General features: G+C 52.2%; 1 protein-coding gene and 1 pseudogene across 3 annotated transcripts in view; both read right to left on the reverse strand.

Annotated features, from left to right (window-relative positions):
- Window positions 1-69: 69 nt before the first annotated feature.
- On the reverse strand, window positions 70-2396 carry LOC105472061 (uncharacterized; annotated as a pseudogene).
- Window positions 70-19228, reverse strand: part of LOC105472123 (ELAV like RNA binding protein 3) — a 29759-nt gene continuing 10600 nt past the window's right edge. Inside the window, exons 2-7 of one of the 3 annotated variants that reach the window (XM_071086931.1) lie at window positions 15676-15892; window positions 15226-15329; window positions 8035-8188; window positions 7639-7864; window positions 6369-6407; window positions 70-3624 (exon numbers count right to left, since the gene is read on the reverse strand). In XM_071086931.1, coding sequence (XP_070943032.1) covers window positions 3273-3624; window positions 6369-6407; window positions 7639-7864; window positions 8035-8188; window positions 15226-15329; window positions 15676-15892 — 1092 coding nt within the window. In that variant the 3' untranslated portion in view covers window positions 70-3272. Of the gene's footprint in view, window positions 3625-6368; window positions 6408-7638; window positions 7865-8034; window positions 8189-15225; window positions 15330-15675; window positions 15896-19228 lie in introns of all 3 variants that reach the window. The other 2 variants (XM_071086932.1, XM_011725145.3) reach the window with 2 other exon arrangements.

A 19228-nucleotide genomic window follows, 5' to 3' on the forward strand; every position in this document is an offset into this window, starting at 1 on the left:
GCCTGGGCACCACCACACAGGACGCCCCTGCATGCTCCCCGTGCAGCTGTGCAGAGATGACCCAAGGCCTTAAGATTCTGAACTTTTATTTTCTGGCATGAAAAGTACAAATAATTAAACAATTCCATGTAAAAGTCTGTTACCGCGGCCAGGCCTGTGATCCCGGTAATAAATAGTCTAAACGCAATGCGAAATGTTCTTGTTGGGTTTTTTTTTTTTTTTTTTTTGTCTTCTGTTTTGTCTTTTTTTTTTTTTTTTTTTTTTTTTTACAGTTTTTTATCACCTCCAACATGGACTCTGTCGTGATTTGAAACCTTCCGAATAAATAACAGGATGAAGGGAGGGGTGGAGGGGCTGAGCCCCCTCCCCCCTGGCCTGGCCCCTGCCCCCCAGGGACGTGGAAGACCCGAGTCCCCCTCCCCTGGGAGCCCTGGCCTGGCCCCCTGCGGGGAGGTGCTGGCCTCCCGGGAGGGGGCCTGGCTGGGCTGAGTTTTGTGTTTTAGAAAAAGAAGTCCCCTCCCAGTCTTGGGGGCAGCAGGGGCCTAGGCCTCGGTGGGGGGGGTGTGTGGGGAGGTGCCCCCTCTCTGGAGCCTGGCCCCCCCCAGGGTGGGGGACAAACCCAGCCCTTATTGCTCGGACGCCCTGCTGCAAGCTTCCCACGCAGACATGCGTGTTCCCGAATGCAGAGGGCGGAGGGGAGAGAGCCCCAAGGGACAGCAGGGGAGAGGGGTCCCTGCCCTGCTGGCGGGGAGAGGGGAGAGGGCAGGGAGGACTTAAAACCACAAGAATAAATAGGTTTGTGTATCAAGAACAAGCTAGGGATTTCACCAGCTAAATAGGACTGAAAAAATTCTCAAGACAAGAGCAAAAAGAATCCCATGGATGACCTGGACGTCGCTGGCCGTGGGGACTGCCCCGCAGAGCACACGCCCCCACGTGCCACTCGGCTACCATTACTGTTATTAATAATTATTATTACTTTAATGATTCCACTTCCCCTTTTATAAATAAATTAGGCATAACCATGTCTCGGCAAAACTTAAAGAAACAAAGAGAACATTGTCGTTCCTTTGACTTGCAAACCGGATGAAGTAACAGAAATATACACGGATGTCCTTACAGGGCAACGAGGAGAATAAATAGTTAACATAGCAATAAGTTAAAACTACAAGAAGCTAAATTCAGCAAAAAAGTACAAGAAAGTTAACTGGTGCCAGTTTATGTCTTTTTTTTTTTTCCTTTTTTTTTTTTTTAATCTCTTCTGTGTGTTTTCTTTTTTTGTTGCTTTTTTTTTTCCTCTTCTGTTTGTGTTTTTTTGTCGCTTTTTTGATTTTTTTTTCGTTTTTGTTCCTTGCAGCAGAAGCTCCACAGACGTTTAATAACAACACCGGGAGGGGTGGGGGAGAGAGAGCTGGACAGTCAGATGGGGGGCGCCATAGCCAGACACCAAACGTGGGGACACCGGGGGAAGGCAACTTAACTATAGCTATAAGTCGGGGTTTTGCAATTCTCAGTTCCGATGGGGCCACTGAGGCTGGTGGGGAGCGGTGCGAGGGCTCCCAGGGGCTCCGGCCTGTGGCTTCTGTTGGAATTTTTTTTTTTTTTTTTAAAGAAAGAAAACTAGGGCGATGCAATGTCCAGACAGAAGCCGGGGGCCGGGGCTCGAGATCGGGGGCTGTGTCCACTGCAATCTGGAAAGACGAAAAACCCAACAAACCGAAAGGGGGTAGGTAGGTGACAAGTGGACGGGAAAGGAGTGTGGGGCTGGGCCCTTGGGCCCGTCCACCCCACCCTGGGCCTGGCGGGGAGTGCCGGGGTCTTGCTGCTGGGTAGGCCCAGTCCTGGTGGGGGAGGCTCAGGACTGGGCCTCTCCCTCAGCTGCGTGGGTCAAGGCCTCGGCCCAGGGGGAGGCTGAGCCCCAGGGACAGGGGTGTCCTTTGGCCTCAAGTGTTGTGGGGGGGGCTGCCTCCAGCCCACCGTGCGCCAAGGTGGAACGAGGTATCGTGTGTCTCAATGCATGTGCGCTGCGTGTGCACGCCTGTGTTCGTGGGCGCCAAGGAGACCACTGGGGGTCCAGGAGAGATCTCTGCAGAGAACCTGGGGGCCAGGGCAAGGGGGCCAAGAGGGTGAGGGAGCGTCTGGGGCGGGGTCTGGGGTGGGACCTCCTGCCTGGGCCTATGGGATGCTGTGGGCATATGTCTGCGTGTTCCTGGGTGGTGTCTGTGTTTCTCTGTGTTCTCTGTGACCTGGTGTCCAAATTTGATGTCCAAATATCTATCGCTACATTCACATGTGCACGTGGACAGGTGGATGGATTCGTGTGCCCACATCTGTGGTCTGTGTCCACATGGACATAGCCCCAACTTCTGTCTCTTTCGGTTTATCCCTGTCCACATGTCGTGTCTGGGGCATGTCGCTGTGTCTGTCTGCGTCTGTCCGTGCGTCCCTGTGGTGTGAGTGTCTGCGTGGTTATTTCTCTGTGTGGCCCCGTGGGCTGCCAGCCCCTAAGCCCTGCTCCCTGGACCCGTCCCCCCCACCCCTGCCCCAGTTGGTAAACATAGCCTGCCAAAATATTTTCTTTTTTTTTTTTTTTGTCTTTTTTTGTGTTTTTTTTTTTTCAAGTTCAAGAATCCCCAGTAAAAATTCTCCACGAGGTCTTTTTCCCTTTTTACAAAAATAGAGTTTTTCTTCCCCTCCCACCCCCCCTTTTTTTTTCATTTGTTTCTGCTTCCAGCCCCACTGCCTGCTCCCCGCATTCCACCAGGGGGCACTGGGCTGGGGGTGCCCACACCCCTCCTCACGGTTCGCTTTTTTGGGGATTTTTAAACCTGTTCCTCCTACCCCAGGCCCCACCTAGGTGCTGGGGAGGCCTGGGCAAGGGGGTCTGGGAGGGCACCCCCTGGAGCCCCACAAGCCATCCCATCGGGGGTGGTCGAGGGTGGGGGTGGGGGCACATCTCTGCATTCTTTTTAGCCGAAAAAAAGAAACAAAAACCTTCACCATGAACCAAACCAAGACGAGAGAGTGAACAGCCCAGCCTGGGGTGGGGGCAGGAGGATGGGGCGGGGGATCCCCGGGCACCCCCCCATTCCCTGCAGACCCTCCCACCCCGGAGTGCTCACCCTGTGGCTTCCGCAGGGACGTGGGGCCCTCGCGTCGTCCGTGGGGCTGCCTGTGCTGTCTCTCTTGGGCCCCTTCTCTCTCTCTCTCTCTCTCTCTCTTTCTCTCTCTCTGCTGCCCGGGGAGGGGGTGGGAGGGCAGGCGGGGCGGGCTCACGCCTTGTGCTGTTTGCTGGTCTTGAAGGAGACCTGCAGCACGCGCTCGCCCAGGCGATAGCCGTTCAGGCTGGCGATGGCCATGGCCGCCTCGTCATAGTTGGTCATGGTCACGAAGCCGAACCCCTTGCATTTGTTGGTGGTGAAATCGCGGATGACCTTGACGTTGGTGACCGCCCCAAAGGGCCCGAACAGCTGCCACAGCACGCTCTCGTCCGCCTCCGGTGACAGGTTGTACACGAAGATGCACCAGCCAGCGCCTGCCGCGCCCCCCGACAGGCCCACGCCCGCCAGGCCGCTCATACCGTCGATGGCGATCGGCGAGAACCTGGCGATGAGCGACAGGGGACTACTTTGGGGGTCACGCGGGCTCTGCCCTGACCCCCCGCATGCTTCCGACCCCGTTGTGACCCCTCACGCCTTTATGACCCCTGACTGCGCCGTGACCTTGGAACGGTGACCCCTTAATGCAATTTTTTTTTTTTTTTTTAAGAGACAAGGTCTGGCTCTGTCACCCAGGCTGGAGTGCAGTGGTGCAATCATGGCTCACTGCAGCTTTGACCTCCTGGGCTCAAGCAATCCTCCCGCCTCAGACTCCTGAGTAGCTGGGACTACAGGCGGGCACCCTCACACCCAGCTAATTTTTTTATGATTTGTAGAGACACAGCCTCACTATGTTGCTTAGGCTGGTCTCAAACCCTCAGGCTCAAGCAATCCTCCTGCCTTGGCCTCCCGAGTAGCTGGGACTACAGGTGCACCACCATGCCCCACTATATACATATATACACACACACACACATATATATACACATATATATACACACACACACACACACATATACACACACACACACACACACACACATATATATACACACACACACACACACATATATATATATATATATTTTTTTTTTTTTTTTGAGATGGAGTGTTGCTTTGTTGCCCAGGCTGGAGTGCAGTGGTGCAATCTTGGTTCACTACAACTTCTACCTCCTGGGTTCAAGCGATTCTCCTGCCTCAGCCTCCCTAGTAGCACGCGCCACCATGCCCAGCTAATTTTTTTTATATATATATATATAAATTTTATATATATATATAATTTTTTTATATATATAAATTTTATATATATATAATTATATATATATATACTTTTTTTTTTTTTTTGAGACGGAGTCTTGCTCTGTCGCCCGGGCTGGAGTGCAGTGGCCGGATCTCAGCTCACTGCAAACTCCGTCTCTCGGGTTCACGCCATTCTCCTGCCTCAGCCTCCCAAGTAACTGGGACTACAGGCGCCCGCCACCTCGCCCGGCTAGTTTTTTGTATTTTTTAGTAGAGACGGGGTTTCACCGTGTTAGCCAGGATGGTCTCGATCTCCTGACCTCGTGATCCGCCTGTCTCAGCCTCCCAAAGTGCTGGGACTACAGGCTTGAGCCACCGCGCCTGGCCTTAATTTTATATTTTTAGTAGAGACGAGGTTTCTCCATGTTGATCAGGCTGGTCTCGAACTCCCGACCTCAGGTGATCTGCCCGCCTCGGCCTCCCAAAGTGCTGGGATTACAGGCGTGAGCCACCGCGCCCGGCCATGCCCCGCTAACTTTTAAAATTTTTTGTAGAGGTGGGGTCTCGCTGCGTTAGCCAGGCTTGTCTCGAACTCCTGGGCTCAAGCAATCCTACTGCCTTGGAGTTCCAAAGTGCTGAGATTACAGGTGTGAGCCACTGCACCTGGCTTTCCTTTTCAAATCATGTATTTATTATCATTAACTCCATCTTCCCTGCAAGAGTTTGTTCCAGCCCCTGAACAACACCCAGTAAGCACTTGGGAGGTGTCTGTTGAATGAATTCATGAAAGGACAGAATTGGCTCCACCCACATTCCTCGCTGGCAATTGATTAAACCCCTCAGCTGGGAGAGGAGGACCCAAGGGCCTGAACCATTCAATCCTGACCATGAGGAACAAACTACTCTCTCCTTCTGGCCCTCTTTGCACAGGCTGCTCCCACTGCCACGAACTCCCTTTCCACTCTGCCTGTGTGTGTATGTTGCCTCAGATGCGAGGGGATCTCTGCTACTGGGTCTCCGTCACCCCTTCTTTTTTTCTTTTGAGACGGAGTCTCGCTCTGTCGCCCAGGCTGGAGTAAAGTGGCATGAGCTCGGCTCACTGCAACCTCTGCCTCCCGGGTTCAAGCAGTTCTCTGCCTCAGCCTCCCCACCACCACACCTGGCTAAATTTTTGTATTTTTAGTAGAAACAGGGTTTCACCATCTTGGCCAGGCTGGTCTTGAACTCCTGACCTCGTGCTCCACCCACCTCAGCCTCCCAAAGTGCTGGGATTACAGGCAAGAGCCACCGCGCCCAGCCTCCGTTACCCTTTCTACTGCACAGCCCTCATCACTATTCATTTCTGTCTCCTCCCCTGCTAGACTGAGACTGAGATCTTCTTTTACATTTTTAATTTTTTTTTTTTTTTTTTTTTTTTTGAGATGGAGTTTTGCTCTTGTTGCCCAGGCTGGAGTGCAGTGGCGCGATTTCGGCTCACCGCAACCTCCTCCTCCCATGTTCAAGTGATCCTCCTGCTTCAGCCTCCTGAGTAGCTGGGATTACAGGCATGAGCCACCGTGCCCGGCCACATTTTTTAATTTTTGGAGACAAGGTCTCGCTTTGTCACCCAGGCTGGAGTGCAGTGGCACCATCACAGTTCACTGCAGCCTCCAACTCCTGGGCTCAAGCGATCCTCCCGCCTCAGCCTCCTGAGTAGCCTGAACTACAGGCATGTGCCACCACACCAGGATAATCCTTTAAAAAAAAAAAAACTGTAGAGAAGGATCTCACTATGTTGCCCAGGCTGGTCTCGAACTCCTGGCCTCAAGTGCTCCTTGCCCCTCAGCCTCTCAAAACACTGGGAGCACAGGCAAGAACCACCATGCCTGGCTTCGATGTCACATCTCTCAATGGCCATGCTACTCCAAGACCCAGGCAAAAAAGTCTAAGCCCGCAGCCCTCAGGATGAGCCGGGGAGGGGTGCATCAGGGGCATGGATGGTGAGGGGTGGTGTGGTGAGGGGTGGGGACAGCGGGGCGGGGGCACTGTTACCTCTTAACGCCGTAGGCCATGTTGAGCAAATTGTCCAGCCTGTGGAGGCAGAGGTGGTGGTCAGAGGTGGCTTCCAGTCATGCCCCCCTGCTGTGACACCGTCGGCCTGCCCTCCCCACCCCCACCCAACAGGCCTGCAGCAGAGCCCTGCCCCCGCCTGCCTGCTCCCTGCCCGCCCGGCTAGACACCGCCTGGCACGGAACCGTGGTCACTCAGGCACCGCCTCTCGCCTGCCCCGCCACTGCCCAGCCTGCACTGCCCTCCTCATCCATCCTCCCCCTCCTGGCCGGCGTGTCCCCTCTGGGCCCAGGCGCTGGGATCCCTGGGGAAAGATAACTGCTAACAAAGGCAACAGTAACTACCATAGCCAACATTCTCGAAGCACTTGAAGGGGTGGGTAACTTGCCCTGACCACCCAGGGGCTCACAAGGGGCTTCCATTGTCTCCCCTTGGAGTGACTACGAGCTTGGACTCCAGGTCCTGGGTTCGAGTCTCTGCTCTGTTTGGGCCAGGCAAACCCCAAGACCTCTCTGTGCCTCAGAGTCCCTGTCCATAAAACAGGGACGACACAAGCTCTGTTCTCATCGGGTTGCAGAAAAATAAGGGTGTCTAGCACACAGCAAAGACTCATGAAATATTTGGTATTATTACAGATGGGGAAACTGAGGCACAAAGAGATACAGTCACGAACCTGAAAGAAAAAGGGGCCACCAGAGCTGGAACCCAGTCAGATGACGCCAAAATCTTTTTTTTTTTTTTTTTTTTTTCGAGACAGAGTCTCGCTGTGTCGCCCAGGCTGGAGTGCAGTGGCAGATCTCAGCTCACTGCAAGCTCCGCCTCCCGGGTTCACGCCATTCTCCTGTCTCAGCCTCCCGAGTAGCTGGGACTACAGGCACCCGCCACCTCGCCCGGCTAGTTTTTTGTATTTTTTAGTAGAGACGGGGTTTCACCGTGTTAGCCAGGATGGTCTCGATCTCCTGACCTCGTGATCCACCCGCCTTGGCCTCCCAAAGTGCTGGGATTACAGGCTTGAGCCACCGCGCCCGGCCAACGCCAAAATCTTTAAATGCCAATCGTTGTGGCCAGCACACACTGAGTGCCTGCTGTATATGAGCGGCTGGCCTTGGCACTTGACGGATAGGCTCCTTGGCCCCATGTGTGCGCGCCCTCCCAGCATCCCTCCCCTGGCAGGAATGGGGTTCAGGCAGGGCACCTGCACGCTTGGGGGCACCCAGCCTAGGGCCGTCTGGGTGGGTGGCAGGGGGCTCACCGGAAACGCTGTGTCTGATGGTGTAGGGGGCCTGCGTAGCGCCGGGCAGACGACTGGTAGAGGTGGGTGAGCAGCGCCTGCCCCGTCTTCTGACTCGGGTTGTTCGCGAACTTGACTGTGATGGGCTCAGCTGCGCCCAGCGGCTTCTGCCCGTTCAGTCCTTTGATAGCCTCCTCAGCCTCAATCCTCTTGTCGAATCGGATGAATCCCACACCCCGAGAGACACCTGCCAGGGGGCGGGAACGTCCATCACGATGACCCTGTCCCCTCCTGTGTAACCCCACTCCTCCCTTCCCTGCTTCATGCCCTGACTCTCGGTCGGTTTCTCCACGTTGATCCCACCTGACTGCCTTTGCCCAGCACCCCCACCAGGTGCCCCCTCCCTGACTGCCTGACCTGTGACCTGGTCCACCAGGATGCGGGACGTGATGATGCGGCCGTACTGGGAGAAGAGCTGCTCCATCTCTTTCTGGCTCATGGTCTTGGGGAGCCCACTGACGTACAGGTTAGCATCCCGGATGGATGCTGAACTGGGTCTGGCATAGGACACCTGGGTGAGGGGGTCAGACAGGCAGGGGTGAGGCAGAGACCCATTTCACAGATGGAGAGAGTGAGGCCACGTCTAAGCCATCACGGAGTTGGCGGAAGTGACCCATCCGTCACTCAATAAGTATCTCTAGAGTTGTCACCATGGGTGGGGCTGAGTCGGATATGGGAGAGGGGACACACAGTGGCTATAACAACTTGGCACTGCCTGTATAGAATGATGGGGATCTGCCACCTGGGGAGGACATGTCTCCCTGGGGTGACATGTGACCCCAAGGGGATCCTTGAATACCCAGCTCACATCGCTATCACATGCTTGATAGTCCACTAACAAACACTGACTTTTTTTCTTTTTAAAGACAAGGTCTCACTTTTTAACCCAGGCTGGAATGCAATGGTATGATCTCAGCTCACTGTAGCCTCGACCTCTTGGGCTCAAGCAAGCCTCCCGCCTAAGCCCCCCAAGTAGCTGAGACTACAGGCACCCACCACCACTCCTGGCCAGCTTTTTTCTTCTTTTTTTTTCTTTTGAGATGGAGTTTTGCTCTGTCGCCCAGGCTGGAGTGCAATGGCACCATCTCGGCTCACTGCAACCTCTGCCTCCCGGGTTCAAGCGATTCTCCTGATTCAGCCTTCTGAGTAGCTGAGATTACAGGCATTCCCCACTATGCCCAGCTAATTTTTTTATTTTTTATTTTTATTTTTGAGATGGAGTGTCGCTCTGTCACCAGGCTGGAGTGCAGTGGCGCGATCTCTACTCACTGTAGCCTCTGCTTCCCGGGTTCAAGCAACTCTCCTGCCTCAGCCTCCCGGCTAGCTGGGACTACAGGCATGCCACCACCACGCCCAGCGTTTTTTTTTTTTTTTTTTTTTTTTTTTTTGTATTTTTAGTAGAGAAGGGGTTTCACCTGCCACCATGTTGGCCAGGATGGTCTTGATCTCTTGACCTTGTGATCCGCTCATCTTGGCCTCCCAAAGTGCTAGGATTACAGGTGTGAGCCACCGTGCCTGGCCTAATTTTTGTAATTTTAGCAGAGATGGGGGGTCTCACCATGTTGGTCAGGCTGGTCTCGAACTCCTGACCTCATGATCTGCCTGCCTCGGCCTCCCAAAGTGCTGGGATTACAGGCGTGAGCCACCTCCCCCAGCCTCAGCTAATCTTCAAAAAAAATTTTTTTTTTTTTTTTTTTTTTTTTGTAGCGACATGATCTCACTGTGTTATCCAGCTACACTGGGCCCCCCAGGGACATTCAGATCTTTAGTCATCAGCTCCATCCAACAACTCCCAAATGTCCTCAGTCTGCACCGCTGGTGGCACCTGCGTCCAGGTGCCCCACATGAGGGGGTCAAGGGCCCTTCACACACAGCATGGGTACTTCCAGCTCCCGCCCACCTCCCATCTGCCCCGACTCACTAATGGCAGCTCTGTCCTCCTAAGTGCTTGTGTCCCCAGGTTCGGATTATTCTCGACACCTGTTCTTCACATGCACATTCAACCCACTGTAAATCCTGTAGGCTCCACCTTCCTCCTTATCCAGAATCCACACACTTCACCCCACTGCCACTGTCCCACCCTGGCCCAGCCTCCACTACTGATCACCTGGACCAGCGTAGCAGTCTCCACGCTGGCCCTCCTGCTCCCATCCCCCACCATCTGTTCCCCGTACAGCAGCCAGAGGGCGCCTGTGAACACCTGAGCCAGGTCACATCCCCCATCTGCTCAGAACTCTCTATGGCTCCCACCTTCCTCAGCAGGAAAGCCCAGGTCCTTTCCTTGGACCACAAAGCCCTGCACATTCTTCCCCATCACACCCTTGCCCTCATCTCCCCTGACTTTCTGCTGCAGTTACTGTGTTCCAGCAACTTGAACTTACCCCATTTTTCCCAAACACACGAGGCATGTCTCAGCCTCAGGGCCCTGGCATTGCCTGTTCTCTCTGCCTGGAACACTCTTCCCCCTCTTCTTTCTTTGGGTCTCAGTTGAAACATCCTCCCTGTCCTCTCTCATCTAAATTTGTCCTCCCCTCACCACCCCTATTACTCTTTCTCAAAGCACTTCTCCCAACTAGGAATTAGACATATTTTAGCACTACTATCTGAATCACATTATTAATTAGAGTCCAACCCAACAATGAAATTCTCTGCAGGTGTTTAAAAAAATGGTGGGTCAGGTGCAGTGGCTCATGCCTATAATCCCAGTGCTCTGCAAGTTCAAGGCGGGAGGATCAAGGGAGCCCAGGAGTTTGAGACCAGCCTGGACAATACAGCAAGACCCTCCCCCGCCCCTAACAATCTCCACAAAAAAAGAAAAAAAATTAGCTGGGTGTGGTGGCACACACCTGTGGTCGAAGCTACTCGGGAGGCTGAGGCTGGAGGATCACTTGAACCCAGGAGTTCAAGGCTCCAGTGAGCTATGATCACACCACTGCACTACAGCCTGGGCTACAGAGCAAGACCCTGTCTCTAAAAAAAAAAAAAAAAAGATGGACATGTATATTTATTTCCCAGAGACGGTGGTGAGTGGCGAGTATGGTAAAATAGGGGACAGAAAAGTCTATTTACGAAGCAGGGAATATTGTGTGACCTTGTTTCATTGTATGTTTATCAATGTCCTGGAAGCATGGCCCAGAAGTCCGCCTCTCAGATGCTCAGTGGGTGACCTGAGGACGAGGCTGGGGCGTGGTCATGAGCAATTCTACCCCGTATCTATTTTTCCTCCCTCCCTCCCTCCCTCCCTTCCTTCCTTCCTTCCTCCCTCCCTCCCTCCCTCCCTCCCTCCTTCTTTCCTCCCTCCCTCCCTCCTTCCCTTCCTTCCTTTCCTTCCTTTCCTCTTTCTTTTTCTTGTGAAGTGAGGTTTTTGTTTGTTTTGAGATGGGGTCTCGCTCTGTTGCCCAGGCTGAAGTACAGTGGTGCAATCATGGTTCACCGCAGCCTTGACCTCCCAGGCTCCAGCAATCCTCCCACCTCGGCCTCCCAAAGTGCTGGGACTACAGGTGTGAGCCTTCGTGCCCAGCCTCTATTTTCTATTTCTTCTAATTAACCTCTTGATAGATAGGGGTCATTGTCAAGGGTCTGGCTTTTGTTTGGGACAGTGAGTTGAGACAGTGAGTTGTGAGAGTGTATGCCTCCATTTGAAATAACTAACTAAAAAATGAACAAAACAGATAAAGTAGTTTGAGAGTGAATGGGGGGGGCGGGGTTCTGATTAATGCAATTTTGTGCACCTGGGGTTCTCCAGAAAAAAAAAAGACAATCACATCAGCCGCTGTCATGTCCGTAATAGTGATTTTTAAAATGACAGCCATGGCGGGAATGGTGGCTCACGTCTGTAACCCCAGCACTATCTGAGGCCGAGGTGGGCGGATTACTTGAAGTCAAGAGTTAGAGACCACCCTGGCCAACACGGTGAAATCCCATCTCTAGTAAAAATGCAAAAATTAGCCGGGCATGGTGGCAGGCACCTGTAATCCCAGTTACTCAGGAGGCTGAAGCAGGAGAATCACTTGAACCCAAGACGCGGAGTCGCAGTGAGCCGGGATCGCTCCACTGTACTCCAGCCTGGGTAACAGAGCGAGATTCCATCTCAAAAAAAAAAAAAAAAAAAGAAAAGAAATAAATCATGTCCATGCTGAGCGCGGTGGCTCATGCCTGTAATCCCAGCACTTTAGGAGGCTGAGGCGGGTGGATGACCTGAGGTCAGAATTTTGAGACCAGCCTGACCAACATGGTGAAACCCCGTGTCTACTAAAAAAAAAAAAATACAAAAATTAGCGGTGCATGGTGGCCGGCGCCTGTAGTCCCAGCCACATGGGAGGCTGAGGCAGGAGAATTGCTTGAACCTGGGAGGTGGAGGTTGCAGTGAGCTGAGATCGCGCCACTGCACTCCAGCCTGGGCGACAGAGTGAGACGCCATCTCAAGAAGAAAGAAAAGAAAGAAAGAAAGAAAGAAAGAAAGAAAGAAAGAAAGAAAGAAAGAGAGAGAGAGAGAGAGAGAGAGAGAGAGAAAGAAAGAAAGAAAGAAAGAAAGAAAGAAAGAAAGAAAGAAAGAGAAAGAAAGTCCATATATTTGACGAGTTTCTCTTCTTTTTTTCTCTCCCATGGGGCTAGGAGCTGTGAGGGTACTTGCTGACGAATCAGATTTGGGTTGAGGGATTAGATTTGGGGGTAAGATCCTGGATGGGTATTGGAGGTCCAGCACCATCTAAGACACAGAGGAGGTTTTCACAGGCCCTTTCCCATCCTTCCATGACATGGGTTTCCCAAGAGCAAGAAGGGACCAGATTCCACCCACACCCCAACCTGGGATGGGGCCCCGCCCGTGGTACGTAGCTGGAAATATTTTCGGCAGCTGCCAGAGAGCCCAGGCCGGACTGACCACGCAACACCATCACACAGGCAAAAACACCCAGGGACAGACAGAAGGCCATGCAGTGCCGCCCCACTGCACAGCCTCAGAGATGAAACCAGCCAGAGGGTGACACAGGCCACTGTCACATTCTCAGCAACGTTCAGGTGGGAGTCTCAGAGATTACAGCGAAGGTCGTAGAACCACATACCCGTCACACCGCAGCACAAGCACACGGTGTCACGCCCAATCCCGCAGAGCAGGGCACAGGTAGACACACCCACACATCACTATGACACACAAACATCCTGCCAGAGCCAGACGCATCACTGAGGCCCCACCAGGTCACAACCAGAGTCACAGTGTCACATGCACCTGTCAAATAATAAGCACCTCATCCTGGGCCGGGTGCAGTGGCTCACGCCTGTAATCCCAGCACTTTGGGAGGCTGAGGTGGGTGGCTCACGAGGTCAGGAGTTCAAGACCATCCTGACCAACATGGAGAAACCCCGTCTCTACTAAAAATACAAAATTAGCCAGGTGTGGTGGTGAGTGCTTGTAATCCCAGCTACTCGGGAGGCTGAGGCAGGAGAATTGCTTGAGCCTGGGAGGCAGAGGTGGCAGTGAGCCAAGATAGCGCCATTGCAATCCAGCCTGGGTGAGAGAGGGAGACTCTGTCTCAAAACAAAACAAAACAAAACAAAACAAAAACACCTTATCCTACAGACACATAGGGATCTACCCGAAGTCTTAAATACACAGATCCACTTGCCAGTGGCCATTCTATTTTTTTTTTTTTTCTTTTTGAGACAGGGTCTTGCTCTGTTGCCCAGGCTGGAGTACAGTGATGCAAACATGACTCACTGTAGCCTCGGCCTCCTCAGCTTAAGTGATCCTCCCCACTCAGCATCTCAGGTAGTTGGGACTACAGGTGCAAGATGCCACACCCAGCTAATTACATTTTTTTTTTTTTTTTAGGAACAAGGTTTTGTCATGTTGCCCAGGTTGGTCTCAAACTCTCGGGCTCAAGTGATCCTCCTGCCTCGGCCTCCCAAAGTGCTAGTATTACAGGCGTGGACCACTGCGCCTGACCACAGCCACTCTCATAGACACTGTGTCCCACAACCATTGTGTCACAGCCAGAGCCACAATGAGTCACGGGACACCTGGATCATAAACCCTGTGTCCCATAGCTCAAGAAGACACACACACACACACACACACACACATACACACACCACACATATACACACACACATACACACACCACACATATACATACACACACCACACACGTACACACACCACACACACATGCACACACATACACCACACACACACCACACATATACACACACACACCACACACACATACACGCACACCACACACACACGCACACACATACACCACACACACACCACACATATACACACACGTACACACACCACACACATACACATACACCACACACACACACACACCATACACACACACAACACACACCACACACACATACACCACACACACACCACACATACATACACACACACCACACACACCACACACACACCACACACACATACACACACATACACACACCACACATGTACACACACCACACACACACACATACACCACACACACATACACACCACACATCACACACGTACACACACACCATACATGCACACCACACACACACATACACCACACACACACACCACACACACACCATACATGCACACCACACACCATACATGCACACCACACACACACATACACGACACACACACACCATACACACCACACACACACACATACACCACACACACATACACCACACACACACCACACACACGCGTACACACATACACATGCACACATACGCTTACACACATATACACATACACACACGCGCAAGCAAATACTGCATCTCAATGTCACTGTGGTCTGGGGTCCTCATGCCCTGGGCTTCTGGGTCTATTTGGCCATGAAGGGACCCATTGGGTCACAACTTCACTCCCCCACCCCAATCCCCACCCCCCCACATCAGGAAAGGGAAGAGATTCCTGCACCTCTGTTCTCATGTGGAACTGGGGGCCAGATGGGCCACCCCCCTAACCTGGCTTCCTCCAGGGTCCAGGAGCAGATTTGCAGGGCGGAGCCCAAACACCCCCAGGCGAACCCAGAGAGGGGGGTTTCCATGACGATTCCCCCCCAGGGGACCTGGGCTTGTAGGGTCCCAGCTGCAGCTGCTGAGAAGGGAGGTTGTGGGGGAGGAGCGTTGCACAAAGATGGGGGATGGGCCGCCCCAATCCCACCCTCCCAGACCCTAATTAGGCTCCAGATGGCAGATGGGCCCCCACCCCCATTTCCATGACAAAAGCAGGGAGGGGACTGCTCACGGGACCCTGGTCACTCTGCCCTACAGGGCCTGGCTGACTCCCTGAGCCTCTAGAGATCCTGGAGCCAGTACTGTCCCCATTGACAGGTGAGGAAACTGAGGTTTCGAGAGGGAAAGTCATTGCCCCCACCCCAGCTGGGAAGCCTTGGAGGGGAGATTTGAGCCCCTCTGGGGATGAGTCCTGAAAGGCAGTGGACATGGATGTGTGGGGGCGGGTAGGTGGCAGTAGGGGGTTGGGGACAGTCAGTTGGGGTGGGCAGTCGTGGAGGGATTGGAGAAGGAGGCACCAACCTTGATGGTCTTCGTCTGTAATTTGAGGCCGTTGAGGGTGTTGATGGCTTTGTCTGCATCATTGGGGTCAGAATAGTTCACAAACCCGTAGCCAAGGCTCTGCCCTGTGGGCAGAACCAGAATGATGACCTTCCCACCCAGCCTTGACACCTGCCAGTGTGCCCCCCAAACTCAGGCCTGAGAGACTGTCCCCTCCCCACCAAGATCCCATCTTCCTATTTTCAGATGACACCTTCGATGCTAGAGTCCCACCTGCCTCCATCCCTCCTGAGACCTTCACCTAGGGGGCACACCTGTCTCCCCAGCAGACCTCACATCCCTAGACCACTTCCTGCCTCGATTACCCCCGAGACACCTCAGCAAGGGCCCCACCTGCCCCCGTCACCTCTGTATTTCTGAGGCTACCACCTCTGCTCTCCCCCGCCCCACCGGCAACTCCAGCAGCCACACCTGTGATCTTGTCCCGAACCAACTTGCAGGACTCGATGTCGCCAATGCTGCCGAAGAGACTCTTGAATTCATCCTGGGTCATGTTCTGGGGCAGGTAGTTGACGATGAGGTTGGTCTTGCTGTCGTCAGTGGCTCCATTTGTACCAAGGAGTGGCCCGTTGGGCAGGGCCGGGCCGGCCGGGCCCCCCCCCACCTGAGACTCCATGGCCCCCAGTATCTGCTGGAGATAACAGGTTGCATCCGCTCACCGCCCAGTCCCCACACCAGGGACCTTCGGGAATGAGTGGCTAGGCGGTGATGAATTAGCTATGTCTTATAGGGGCTTCATCATGGGAAGGGGTCACTTAATTATTCTAAGGATCGGAATAATGATGGGACTCCATATATTGGAATAAGCACCGAGGGAAACAAAAATCACCTGATGTCTTTTACTGCAAGAAATCCCTTATATAACTACTATATATGCAAACAGAGGCCTAAAATCAACCTGTGCATTTACAGAATAATAAACGCTTTCACACCGGAAATGCTTTCACGCCGGGCGCAGTGGCTCACACCGGTAATCCCAGCACTTTGGGAAGCCAAGAAGGGCAGATCACCTGAGGTCGGGAGTTCGAAACTGGCCTGACCAACGTGGAGAAACCCCGTCTCTACTAAAAATACAAAATTAGCCGGGCATGGTAGCGCACACCTGTAATCCCAGCTACTTGGAGGCTGAGGCAGGAGAATTGCTTGAACCTGGGAGGCGGAGGTTGCCGTGAGCCGAGATCACGCCATTGCACTCCAGCCTGGGCAACAAGAGTGAAATTCTGTCTCAAAAATAAAATAAAATAAATGCTTTCGCTTTCAGAAAAGTAAGTAACACTTTTAGTAGCTTTCTTTGTTGTTGTTATTGTTCCTTGTTGGTTGGCTGCTCTGTCACCCAGGCTGGAGTGCAGTGGTGCGATCTCGGCTTGCTGCAACCTCTGCCTCTTGGGTTCAAGCAATTCTCCTGCCTCAGCCTCCTGAGTAGCTGGGATTACAGGCACATGCCACGATGCACAGCTAATTTTTGTATTTGTAGTAGAAATGGGGTTTCGACATGTTGGCCAGGCTGGTTTCAAACTCCTGACCTCAGGTGATCCACCCACCTCCGCCTCCCAAAGTGCTGGGATTACAGGTGTGAACCACCGCGTCTGGCCCCATTTTTAGTAGCTTTTTTTAAGAAAAAGGGTCTTGCTCTGTCACCCAGGCTGGAGTGCAGTGATGCCATCAAGGCTCACTGCATCCTCGACCTTCCAGGCTCAAGCAATCCTCCCACCTCAGCCTCCCAAGTAGCTGGAACTATAGGTGCATGCCACCATGTCCAGTTAATCTTAAAATTATTTGTAGAGATGGGGTCTCACTATGTGGCCCAGGCCAGTCTCAAACTCTTGGGCTCCAGTGATCCTCCCACCTTGGCCCCCCAAAGTGCTGGGATTACAGGTGTGAGCTACTATGCCTGGCCCTTTTAGTAGCGTTGAAGCCTCATAAGCCCTTCCCTAAACATATTTATTTCTCTCCTCCCACCAAAGGTAATTCCTATCCCAAATGTGCTAATTATGTCTTTTACTTCATGCATAAGATTCTTACTAGTCATTTACCTGCCTCCATCTCCCCTTGCCACCCCCAGTTTTCCCACTGAGCTATTTTGTTCTTTTGCTTTTATTGTATAACATAAAACACCTTCAAATAATGACAATTTTATTTTTTCATCTTCAGTCTATACCTGTTATCTATTTTTCTTGTCATTTTATGGGCTACAGTGTGATAGCGGCTTCTTCACTCCTGATTTTTTTTTTTTTTTTTTTAAAGACAGAGTCTCCCTGTGTCACCCAGACTGGAGTGCAATGGCACCATCTTGGCTCACTGTAACCTCCGCCTCCCAGATTCAAGCGATTCTCCTGCCTCAGCCTTCCAAGTAGCTGGGACTACAGGTGCCCACCACTACGCCCGGCTAATTTTTTTTGTATTTTTAGTAGAGATAGGGTTTCACTATGTTGGCCAGGCTGGCCATGCTGGTCTTGAACTCCTGACCTCGTGATCTGCCCGCCTCAGCCTCCCAAAGTACTGGGATTACAGGCGTGAGCCACCATGCCCGGCCCTTTATTCCTGATGTTAAGGGAGGTGCTTTAAACATTTTGCAGCTAAACATGATCTTTGCTATGGGTTTTTTTCCAGATGGCCTTTACCGGGTTAAGAACATTTTGTTTTATTCCTAGATCCTAAGACTTTTTAAAAAAAGGATGTTGAATTTTGCTGACTTTTTTTTACATCAATTGAAATAATTTTTTAGCTTTAATTAATTAATTAATTTTTGAGACAAGGTCTTGCTCTGTCGCCCAGGTTGAAGTGCAGTAGGGCAATCTTGGTTCACTGCAACCTCTGCCTTCCAGGCTCAAGCGATCGTCCCACCTCAGCCTCCCCTGTACCTGGGGCTACAGGTATGTGCCTCCAAGCCTGGCTAATTTTTTTTTTTCTTTGTACTTTTAGTAGAGATGGGGTTTTGGCATATTGCCCAGGCTGGTCCAAAACTCCTGGGCTCAAGCAATCCTCCTGTTTTGGCTTCCCAAAGTGTTGGGATTACAGGAGTGAGACACCGCACACAGCCCATTTTTCAGCTTTAATACATTAATGTCATGAATTATGTTAATTGATTTTCTTTTTTTGGTTGGGGTGGGGGACGGAGTTTCGCTCTTGTTGCCCAGGCTACAGTGCAATGGCGCAATCTCGGCTCACCACAACCTCCGCCTCCCAGATCCAAGCGATTTTCCGGCCTCAGCCTCCCAAGTAGCTGGGTTTACAGACATGGGCCACCACGCCTGGCTAATTTTGTATTTTTAGTAGAGGTGGGGTTTCTCCATGTTGGTTGGGCTGGTCTCGAATTCCTGACCTCAGGTGATCCACCCACCTTGAACTCCCAAAGTGCTGAGATTACAGGCATGAGCCACCGTGCCCAGCCATTAATTGATTTTCTAATATTAAACCAATCTTCATGGGATAAACCATACTTGGTCATGCATATTGTAGTTTTGTTTATATACATTGCTTGATTTAACTTGCTGAATTTTTTGGTGGTTTAGAAATTTTTACATATATGTTCAGGAGGATATGCTGTTTATTTAATTCACACAAAGACTCTAAAATGGTAGGAGCTGGTTGGGTACAGTGGCTCACGTCTGTAATTCCAGCATTTTGGGAGGCCAAGGTGGGCAGATTGCTTGAGTTCAGGAGCTGGAGACCAGCCTGAGAAACATGGCAAAACCCTGTCTCTACTAAAAATTTAAAAACTAGCTGAATGTGGTGGTGTGTGCCTGTAGTCCAAGACACTTGGGAGGCTGAGGTGGAAGGATCACCTGAGATCGGGAGGTCAAGGATGCAGTAAACCGTGATCACACCACTGCACTCCTGCCTGGGCGACAGAGTGAGACTCTGTCTCAAAAATAAATAAAGTTGGGTGCGGTGGCTCAAGCCTGTAATCCCAGCAGTTTGGGAGGCTGAGGTGGGAGGATCACTGGAGGTCAGGAGTTCAAGA

The sequence above is a fragment of the Macaca nemestrina genome, chromosome 20 (assembly GCF_043159975.1).
Source record: "Macaca nemestrina isolate mMacNem1 chromosome 20, mMacNem.hap1, whole genome shotgun sequence".
NCBI lineage: Eukaryota > Metazoa > Chordata > Mammalia > Primates > Cercopithecidae > Macaca > Macaca nemestrina.